This window comes from Dreissena polymorpha, chromosome 12, assembly GCF_020536995.1.
Source record: "Dreissena polymorpha isolate Duluth1 chromosome 12, UMN_Dpol_1.0, whole genome shotgun sequence".
Lineage (NCBI taxonomy): Eukaryota > Metazoa > Mollusca > Bivalvia > Myida > Dreissenidae > Dreissena > Dreissena polymorpha.
This window is the reverse complement of record NC_068366.1, coordinates 18,455,435-18,466,698: the sequence shown is the minus strand read 5'-3', so window position 1 is coordinate 18,466,698 and position 11,264 is coordinate 18,455,435. Positions and strand designations below refer to the sequence as shown.

General features: G+C 36.3%; 2 protein-coding genes across 2 annotated transcripts in view; both read left to right on the top strand.

Annotated features, from left to right (window-relative positions):
* The window catches only part of LOC127852413 (sushi, von Willebrand factor type A, EGF and pentraxin domain-containing protein 1-like), a 26,143-nt gene extending 21,926 nt beyond the window's left edge, over positions 1 to 4,217 (top strand). The window contains exons 30-33 of the mRNA XM_052386368.1: positions 1,499 to 1,617; positions 3,291 to 3,337; positions 3,677 to 3,754; positions 4,087 to 4,217. Coding sequence (XP_052242328.1) covers positions 1,499 to 1,617; positions 3,291 to 3,337; positions 3,677 to 3,754; positions 4,087 to 4,217 — 375 coding nt within the window. The remainder of the gene's footprint in view (positions 1 to 1,498; positions 1,618 to 3,290; positions 3,338 to 3,676; positions 3,755 to 4,086) is intronic.
* A 2,759-nt stretch (positions 4,218 to 6,976) lies between these two features.
* LOC127852224 (uncharacterized) lies at positions 6,977 to 11,114 on the top strand. Its single transcript, XM_052386111.1, has 4 exons — positions 6,977 to 7,090; positions 7,819 to 7,962; positions 9,007 to 9,228; positions 9,775 to 11,114. Exons 1-4 carry the CDS (start codon positions 6,994 to 6,996, stop codon positions 9,816 to 9,818), a joined length of 507 nt encoding a protein of 168 aa, XP_052242071.1. The 5' UTR covers positions 6,977 to 6,993; the 3' UTR covers positions 9,819 to 11,114.
* Positions 11,115 to 11,264: the final 150 nt, after the last annotated feature.

Sequence of the window (11,264 nt, the reverse complement as noted above, 5' to 3'; positions counted from 1 at the left end):
AGAAAGACAAAAGAAAAAAAACAGCAAACATGAACATGCATGTTAATGTAATTGTATACAAGATGTGGATTATGCTGATCCTAATTTGTTTCTTCCTTCATAGAATAAATGACATCTAATAAACCAACATTGTATAACTGTTTAAACTTAGAAGAAAGCAGGAACTCTTTTTGTTAAAATTCATGCACATCAATTTTCGAAGCTTCTTTCTAAATAATTATGTCCCCCTTTGAAAAAGAAGAAGGGTTTACTGATTTTTGCATGTTGGTCGATCATATGATGTTTACTTCGTACGAACAAATAGTTGCCTTTTGATTTTAGGTCAAAGGTCAAACTCACAGTAACTTGTACCAGTAACATGAATTCAATTTTGCGAAATATTTAGAGAAAACTTTGACCTACAATCATCTGAATTGCTAATTACTGGTAACCGTGGTGTCCATTTTTTACTCCCACATGTTGAAGGCAGCATTTTTTTGCCATTTTGGGAAAAGTACCGTTACCCGTACCGATTGGGGAAGAATAATCGTGAAAAACCCTGACATTTGTAAAATTCGTGTTGTGAAATCTTCCGATTGGGAATTATAGGTCTGTAAAATTTCTTGGTATAAATTGCACACACCAAACTCAATATTCATTTACATGCATTTTTGGCTTGAAATGTTCAGCTTTACTCAGTAATCATTTCATAGTTCACTTGCAAAAAATTGCTCTTTTCAGTTTTGTAACGAAATTGAAGACATTTTCCTTCATTTTTGATTTTTTTTTAGAATGAATTGGGAATTTTGTAGTTTTTCTTAAATTGGGAAATAACCTTTTAAAAGGTACTTTATACAGAAGGGAAAAAATTGCTGTGATGATAAAATTATGTTGCGTACACATAAAAGGTTTTTCAGGATATGATCGATATGACATATGATTATCCAAATAAGTATGCTGTATTTTGAGGCAGAAGATGCTTTTAATTGTGAGGGATCAAGGTTAAATCATGAATGGGCAATCATAAAAACCTTGTCCCTTGTCCATGCAGTATCGAGAGAAAGCTTAGGTTTACATGTATTAGTATGCCGGGTATTCTTTAGTGAAAGATGACCGCTATAGATTTAAAAGTCAAGACCATAGGGGCATGCAATATGAAGAAAACCCGAAGGTTTAAATAATTATAATAATAAAAGTGACCGTTCCTATAAACCTGTGGGGCATTATAATTCTATTGAACTATAATTTAACCCTTCCCAGCTCAAAAGCATAGTGAAAATGGTTAAATGCAACCAGCATAAAAATAAAACCAGAACAGCCTGCAGTCTGTTCAGGTTTTATGCTGTTTGCTGCTTATCAGTATCCTATGGTTGGCTATGAAGCCTTTGAACTTAAACTTGATTTAAAACTTGAATCGAGAAAGAATCTGTAATTAATACAGTTTTCAAAGGGACTACAAACACTTCAAAATGCGTATCTTTAAGTGTAAAGGGTTAATTGCTTGTTCGCCCTTATCCAGGACGGTATCCACCATGAGGACATTGGCTACGGGGTCAGTGAAGGTATGAAGTCAAAGGCACTCTCCCTGGAGAAGGCAAGGAAGGAGGCGGTCACAGACGGGTTGAAACGGGCTCTCAAGTGAGATGGCTGCTTTAATGAGCTGCATTCTTGCAAATCTTGACGTAATGCATGTGTATGAAGGTCATCCCTGATTAGCCTTTGCAGTCCGCACAGGCTAATTTAGGACAACCATTTTCCACTGTTGAAAAATTTATGTTTAAAAGAGGTCTCTTGTAAACAGTTAAGGCGGAATGTTTTGTCCATATAACCATATGCAGATTGCACAGGCTAAGTTTGGACTACTTTACGCACATGAATTAAGCCTTGTTTTCACAGAACCAGACTCACTGTATCTGCTTTATTCTTCTCTAGTTGGCGGTAGGTTTTTAGCTCGGCGTTTTCGGAGAAAACCCGAGGTATTGTCATAGCAAGCTCGTCGTCCGACGTCCGCCGTAGGCGTCGTGCTTAAACCTTAACATTGACTCTAAAATCAAAGTGCTTCCACCTACAACTTTGAAACTTCATATGTAGATGCACCTTGATGAGTTCTACACGCCACACCCATTTTTGGGTCACAAGGTCAAAGGTCAAGGTCACTGTGACCTCTAGTATTAAACTTCAACATAGGCTCTAAAATCAAAGTGCTTCCACCTACAACTTTGAAACTTCATATGTAGATGCACCTTAATGAGTTCTACACGCCACACACATTTTGGGTCACTAGGTCAAAGGTCAAGGTCACTGTGACCTTTAATATAAAACTTTAACATAAACCTTAACATTCGCTCTAAAATCAAAGTGCTTCCACCTACAACTTTGAAACTTCATATGTAGATGCACCTTGACAAGTTCTACATGTCACACCCATTTTTGGGTCACTAGGTCAAAGGTCAAGGTCACTGTGACCTCTAACAAAAAAATAACAAACAAAAAAATTCTGACAAGCTTTCATTTATTCAAAACTGCACCAGTAGCCGAGCGTGGCACCCGTTATGCGGTGCTCTTGTAATTTTTGTATTATGTCCCCCAGTCTATACTGGGGGACATATTGTTTTGCCCTGTCTGTTTATTTGTTGGTTTGTTTGTTGGTTTGTTTGCGTCAAACTTTAACATGATTGGCCATAACTTTTGCACTATTGAAGATATTAACTTGATATTTGGCATGCATGTGTATCTCATGGAGCTGCACATTTTGAGTGGTGAAAGGTCAAGGCTATCCTTCAAGGTCAAAGGTCAAATATATGCAAGGCGACATAGTGTTTCACAAACACATCTGTTTTACAACAAGTATTCGCAAACCCTAACAAGTGCATTGGTTAAAATGTTATAAATGAGGCAGTAAATGACGGGTTGAACTTGAAGTAAGAACTCAAGTCAGATGGTTCTTCTTAATTTCACCTGTTTTAATATTTCTTGTTGTTGATTCTTTTTCTTATCTTGTTAAAACATTACAAAAAAAATTTGCACTTGTTTAAATGTTAAAAAATGGGATAGTGATTGAAGAGTAAAGCAGGGAACTAGTTTATATCCTTTTCCTTTTGTATTTGTTGTTTAAAACATAAGATAAGTTTTTTAAAGGTGATTAGTTTATCTAGACACACTTTCTGGGCAAAATACTAAGTGCTGATACACATCTGTGCAAACCACTGACAACAGTCCTACTTGAATCTGAGATTCATAAAATGTCTGAAAGATTGATAGTATTCAATATTCAATAACCAATTCCCACATTGGTTGTCATGACTCCACAGTAACAGAAGTCGGAACAAGCAAGTGATAGGTCAGGACAAGTCAAAAAGTAATTTGCTCGTCCTACAAGCCAAGTAAAAAATTCAAGATCTTTTTCTCTAATAAATAAAAAAAATCAAGTTCTTTGGCTGGAATTTAGTTGATTTTGACATTTAAACAATAAAGGTACGTTTACACTGTACGGTACTGAGGCAATAAAATCGCATGTTTTTGCTCACAACACTGTTTGGAACCAATTAACATTTTGGTCAGGACAAGTGAAAATTTAAGGCACTTGTTCAACAGAACAAAGTAGTAGTAGTAATAAGTTTATGAGGATCCCTTGTAATGTATCCAGTGAAATCATTGGCTTGCATTGCTTTTTTTTCACCATTTCTCGCTATTTCAGGAGGTTTTGGAAATGCCATGGGGAACTGCCTGGGGGACAAGGATTATCTCAAGTGCATCAACAGAGCTCCCCAACCCTGTATGTATGGTGTCACATCCATGACTTCTTGTTTTGTTTAACCAAGTCAGATTTTAATAATAATTTCTATAAAATTCATTTTTCGATGTCATCCTTTTCCTGTGAAGTTTTCGAACATGTATATTAATTTTGTGATAAGATTCAAATTCTTAAAAGTTAATGAAATGTATTGGCAATTATCCAAAAGCAATTCCAAAGTTACAGCTTAAAACTTAAGGTTCAAGTTTTAAAACTGGCTTTAAAATGTCTTATTTACAATCATGACTTTAATGTTTATTAAAAATTATTATTTTGAAATTTGAGAATGATCTGAAATTATGTTCTTTTTCAAGTCTGCAGAAACAATACAACCTCAGGAAATGATGCATCTGAGATTGATGTCAACATACAGGAAGCTCGCCAGGACCAGCCTGGTGGCAGCAGACGTGAGGAGAAATCGCAACCAACCAGTCAGAGGCTATGACACACATTGTTAATGTCCAAGCAGCAGAACTGTGTGCCCAAAGTGGAACACCTAACCTCACTGGCTACAATGAAAATTACCCCAAAGTGACTGATGAGGCCAAAGAAAGAATTCAGCCACAATCAGAAAATGACAGCAAAGAAAATTGTGGTCCATTTTGGGTCCTTTCTGTGCCAAATATGGAGCTTAGAAGGTCTAATATGGACATGAAGCCCATGAAATGCTGGGACCTCTGATACGACACATGCAAAGAAGGTCACAAAGTATGGTTGAGATGGATGATGGTTGGGGATGATAAAAGACAAGCAGAGTGTGCTGATATGAATGACCAACCCTACAGTTGGAAACCAGGGAGAAACTAACAGCCCCTACACCAGGGTACAGCCATTTATATTCCCCCGAAGGGTGGCATATAGTTTAACTGTTTTTGAACTGTCCCTCCGTCTGTCTGTCCGTCAGTCAGTCTGTTCGTCTGTCCCAAAACTTTAACTTTTGCAATATTGAAGATAGCAACTTGATATTTGGCATGCATGTGTATCTCATGGAGCTGCACATTTTGAGTGGTGAAAGGTCAAGGTCATCCTTCAAGGTCAAAGGTCAAATATATGACTTCAAAGCAGCGCAGAAGGGGGCATTGTGTTTCTGACAAACAAATCTCTTATTAATTAAACTTCTGTGCAACCTTAATGCTAAATTGGCTTTTTGCTTAATCTTAAAAGGTGAATTTTATATACTTTAAACCTTTAATTAGTTTTTTAACCAGGTTTTCCGAAGGAAAAAACTGGTTATTAGATTGGCGAATGCGGGCGGGCTGGCTGGCTGGCTGGCTGGCTGGCGGGCTGGCGGGCGGGCGGAACAAACTTGTCCGGGCCATAACTATGTCGTTCATTGTCAGATTTTAAAATCATTTGGCACATTTGTTCACCATTATTGGACGGTGTGTCGCGCGAAATAATTACGTCGATATCTCCAAGGTCAAGGTCACACTTTGAGTTCAAAGGTCAAAAATGGCCATAAATGAGCTTGTCCTGGCCATAACTATGTCATTCATTGTGAGATTTTAAAATCATTTGGCACATTTGTTCACCATCATGGGACGGTGTGTCGCACGAAAGAATCACGTCAATATCTCCAATGTCAAGGTCGCCCACGACTAAAAATAGATTTTTTTAAAAACAAACTTACAAAGGGGGTTAATTTTGTTTGTTCATTTCAAAAGTTCAGTTTGAGTTTTCTCCCTTTATCAGATTTTTTTTCCACAATGAAAACCTGGTTTTGTGACAATTTTGTCCCTTGTTTCAATTAAACTCAAATTAAATAGATTCCAATAATGTGTTCTGTCTTTGCAAAAGTCACAAATGCATCACTGGCTCTAAAGGGACTTGTTAACAGATTGGGGCATTTTATGAAGTGTGTCAGATAATACCCAAACTTGCTCAGATTTATAGAGCTCCATTATTTTGGCAACATAAGCATGCATGAAAAACAACAGAATGAAAGAAATTGTTCATTGTGGGCTTCAACAAGTGTTTTTTAATTAAAAGGCTAATGCCTAGATCACCATCTTGACTGTTCCAAAATTGCAATTGTTTTATACTTGATGTAATTATACCCCCACAAACGAAGTTTAGGGGAGTATATATGAGTGAGCTTGTCTGTCTGTCGGTCGGTCAGTCCATATTAAGTGTCCGCTCTCTAATTCAAGTTGTTTTAATCCGATCTTCACCAAACTTGGTCAGATACTGTATCTAGATGATGGCTAGGTCAAGTTCAAATATGGGTCAGGCCGGGTAAAAACTAGGTCATGGGGTTACTTAGTGCATTTTAAACATAAAGCATGGTGTCCGCTCTCTAATTCAAGTAGTTTTCATCCGAGCTTCACCAAACTTGGTCAGAAGTTGTACCTAGATGATGTCTAGGCCAAGTTTGAAGATTTGCCATGCCAGGTCAAAAACTAGGTCAAGGGGTCACTTAGTACGGTTTACACATTCAGCATGGTGTCCGCTCTCTAATTCAAGTAGTTTTGATCCGATCTTCACCACACTTTGTCAGAAGTTGTATCCAGATGATGTGTAGGTCAAGTTCGAACATGGGCTATGCCGGGTCAAAAACTAGGTCACGGGTTCACTTAGTGTGTTTTAAACATTAAGCATGTTGTCCGCTGTTTTTTGTCAAGACAACATGCAAAATATTCTGTGTCAATGTGGCATGTGGGGGTATTCGTCACGTCTGTGACAAAGCTCTAGTTGATTCAGATTTTGTACCACAAATTTACAAAAACAACATAATCATTCTAAATTATTTTATCCTTTTTGTGTGTAATGCTTTGTAATTTTATCACTTTTGAATGATGATAATTCAAAAACAAATCTCTTTATGGGCCGCGCTCTGTGAAAAGGAGGTTTAATGAATGTGCGTAAAGTGTCGTCCCAGATTAGCCTGTGCATTCTGTGCAGACCTTTGCTCTTGGAAAACAGGGCTTAATGCCTGCAGGTAAAGTGTCATAACAGATTAGCCAGTTCAGTCTGCACAGGCTGATCAGGGATAACACTTACCGCCTTAAGTAGAGTTTTTTTCTGAGAAGAGACTTCCCTTCAACAAAAATACTAAAAAAGCATAAAGTGTTGTCTCTGATCCAGACTGTCTGGACTGCACAGGCTACTCTGGGACAACACTCAACACACATGAATGAAGTCCTGTTTTCCCAGAGTGAGGGTTAAATAATTTAATGCAATGGTTATAATGCAGTGTTTCTAATCCCAGGAACACAACGGACATGTCGAAACAAGAGAGGATGATGCTGAAACAGATGAAGCAACTAGAGTTCCAGAGAAATCTTGAAAAACAGAAAAACTCCAGCCCTGAGAATTTGGGTGAGACTGTGTTCTAAAAGCTGCTGTTCAAAATATTTTACTTTTACAGGCAGTAAGGGGACATCAATTTATGAGGGTTTTACTATCCCCCCCCCCCTAATTGAAATTGCAGGTACATGTATGCCCTATTTTGAAGAAGCAGGGGATATATTGCTTTTAACATGTCTGTTGGTGGATAGTTCAGTTGGTGGGTTCGCAAAGTAGTTCTTTGTGCTTATTATCTGGTGAACAATTTGACCTACAGAGGCGCACATACATTTAATGAATCGTTAGTAAGAGAGGAAGTAAGGGATAGATCTAGATTGAAATTAGAGGGTGCTGCGACCTGCTTATTCGGGTTTCCTCCTAATGCCCCCATAGGTTGGTCAACACAAATAATGTGAAAATCTTTTAAAAATTAATATACATGTATGTGTTCAAATTTCAATTGTTCATTAATACAAATCTTTTTAACACATTATTTGCTAGTGTTGGACAATCAAAATCCATAGATTAATGTTATTATTTGATAATGTCCCCAGACTGCTCAGGCCTTCCTTCCACCCCCTTTAAGGAGCTTCTGAAATTGATTGATCCCATGTCTTTCTATTGATGACATCTATCATTTTTTAGGAGACGCATATTAAGTTTGATTTTATCATACTTTTGGGATTAATATGGTGATGTGGGAGATGACTTGCCTTCAGGAAGTCTTTATGGAAAACCATGCTTGAAATGTTTGTTTGAAGGTGCACCCATAGCAACGTCCACACCAGCCTTCAACCCATTGTTGACCTCTAGCCCACACCCTGAAGGTCAACAGGCAAGGTCTAACCCATCCACACCACTGGCAGATATGCAGGTTGACGGGCTAGTGGCAGAAGATAATTTTGGTAAAATGATGATCAACATGACCTCTCTAAGCAAGACAAATAATATGCCAATATTGATGACCATGAGGTGATACCTATGTTGATAGCCCAAAGGGTAAGGTCATGATAAGAAGTCAGACCTTAAAATATGGCCATATAAAAACTTTTCTAAACATCATCATTTAGCAGGCTATTGGCGATGGCATGCAGTAAGGATGTCTCTGACTGAAAGTTGAAACTCACACATTCTGGTCAAAGGTCAAATATGGGGAAAACTACTTGCCTGGAATGCAATTTCATCACCTTTCAAGCAATGTGTACAAAACTTTCCTCAGATGATCACCTTTGTGGAAATGTGTCAGTAGGTCAACTTTAAAGGTCACACAGGGCAAATGTCTTATTTAGGCATAATAAAGCTGGTTATTATCCCCGCCAAATTTTTTTTCGGAGGGGATATAGTAATAGTCTCCGTCCGTCTGTCCGTCCGTCTGTGCGTCCGTCTTTCCGTCCAAAACTTTGTCCAGAGCATAACTCCAAATCTATTGAATGGATTTACTTTAAACTTAAAATATAAACAGATGGCAGCTACATGTAGGAGAATATTTTTATTTGAACACTGAAGTATTCACTGTAAAATGAATAGATGAGTTTTAGGAAAAATACGGTGATCAAGAACTGTAACTGTTTGTAGTCTTCTTTTTTAATTACCTCCCTTTCTTTCATTTCCGTATATTTTATTCTCTTCAGCATAACTCCAACACTTTATAACTAATTTATCCTTGAAATATAAATAGATGACTCAGGTGCCATGTTTTACAAATATTATTCTTCTCTCTAAAACAAATGTCATACAAGCAAACACATTTGGGCTGGGATTTGGCACTACTGTAACAAGCTCTTGTTAATTTTAAATGCATAATATAAAAAAATCCTGTTGACGAGATTAACAGTTGGTAATATACTCTTTGTCTTCGTTGAAGCAAGCAATGTGGGTCTTTGCTAGTCTGTTACGTACCTAAAATATCGTGTCAAATCAGTTATACATAAACATTTGATCCTTTACAGAAGAGACATCATTCTGGAGCCAGTCTTTAGAGCTCGATGCAGATCAAATAGCAAACCCTCCAGTTCAGCAAACGACATCAGTGGCCAGCAGACGACATCCAGAATCCACCATTCCTACCTCCAACAAGGTAGCTTACCAGCAGCAGACGTCTTCAACAGGAAGTGGACCTCTACGAAGACCAGATCCTTCAAAACCGTTTGCTATTCCTAGGACAGTTTCAGGTTGTATTATATATTCTTTCGCCATTTACAGTATATTAAGCCATTTGGTGGTTCAAATTGGGTCTTTTTGCAGAATAAAAAAACTATTATAATTTTTCCCTTTTTAAAATAAAAATCAAGCTCAGTAATGAGCTTTCTCTTATTTTATTTTTACAAGAATCAGTCAAAATTATATGTGTGCGTACAATGTTATATATGTTTACAAAAACCTAGAGGAATGCATGTTATACATGTTGTATTATGCCTAGCAGTATGCATGTTTATATCGCAAAAAAATGAATATCCAAGCTTGTGCTCTTTATATAGTGCAACGACATCAAGTTTCAAGTTTATGATAGAAAATATCATGGGTTCACCACATAATGGCCCCTTAAATTTGGGGTTTGTTTTTGTTTTCTTTAGGAAGCATATATATTATGTCCTTTGTAAAAATAACCGCAACACAAAATCAGGTTTGGACACCATAGCCAAAGTTCCCAAACTAAGTTTTTAACTTCATTAATTTATTTGTTGATTAATTTTGGTTAAATGTGTTCTTTTTTCCAGATTCATCCATAGCAGCAAAAAGGAGAAGAACTGATGCGTCCTGACATATAGATGTGTTATGGATTTTGCTATGGACAGAAATTGCTATTTAAGATTAATAGTGGTGATATTTGTAGGATGATGGGAGTCACATGCATTTTAACCCATTTATGCCGAGTGGACTCTCCCATCACTCTAAATTGGATCAATTTATTTCTAAAATTAGGGATGTCTAGTATATTTATTTCTATATTTAGACTATTTCTTACAGAAATTCCTTTAAGCAAAAAAGCGCAGACCCAGATGAGAGGCCGCATCATGCGGCGTCTCATCTCGGTCTACGCTGTTTGCCAAGGCCTTTTTTCTAGACACTAGGCATGATGGATTAAATATCATAAAAGAAACAAGGGACTGCAGGAAGTTTTTGTTACTCAAGAAGTTGCTTAAAAATGAAATTTTCAAACTGTCATTAATATTATTACATGTAGAACTTTTTGTCTGTTATTATGTTTTGTTCCAAAACTTATTTTTTAAGTTTTATACAGCTTTTTGATATTAAAACAATATAGGGTTCATATATTAGAAGTTATTTCGTTAAATGGTAACAGAGATCAGCCAGTTCCCATATTATCAAAGCTTTCTTGGAACAACTTGTATTAATTCCTCGATTTTTTTAATTTATAAAATTCTTTAAGTCTCAGGCTTTTGAGTGTTTTTGCCATTTTATATTTAAAATTTCTTACATGTAAAACAGGAAATATTGCAAAAAGATTAATATTCTGTCATTTTGTAAGCCAAAAACAATAGATTTTAACAAGAACTTTTATCAAAATGTTTGTCCCAAGTACAACTTAAAAGTAACCTTTTTCCATGGTTAAAAGCAGGACCAAATCTTGACTTTGAATAATCAATGTGCTTTGTCAAACCTAAAATTATGGGCAAAATGTTCTTAAAAACAATTTTGAAAGTTAGCAATAATGTTCCATAGCTAAAATCTATGAAACTTAATTTTTTAAATATTGGAAAAGTGTTTGCTCTCAATATCTCGAAAACAAATTTAGCATATATAGTGAAAATTGATACAAAGATCCTCATATCCTGGGATAGGACATTGGATGGGTGTGCATCTTGATAGCTAAAATAACTTATCTTATATAAACAGTTACAGTTTTTTGTGTAAAATGTACCACAAACTCTTACAAGAATAAAACAACTTGCGCATGCGATCCCTTTAAAACTCTTGAGATTTTAACTGAGTCTAAATATTGTAAGTTTATTAAATAACATGGTAATTGTACATAACATTTGAGTTATAATTTCATATGTAAACCATTGATGTAAAAGATAAAGTTTTAAATCAATATTGTGTTTTTCTTGCACTTACTTATGACTGTTTCAAGGACTTAACAATATGTATTAATGTTATAATTTTATTTAACCCATTAATGCCTAGCGTCTAGAAAAAAGGCCTTGGCAAACAGTGTAGACCCAGATGAGATGCCGGAGAAAAC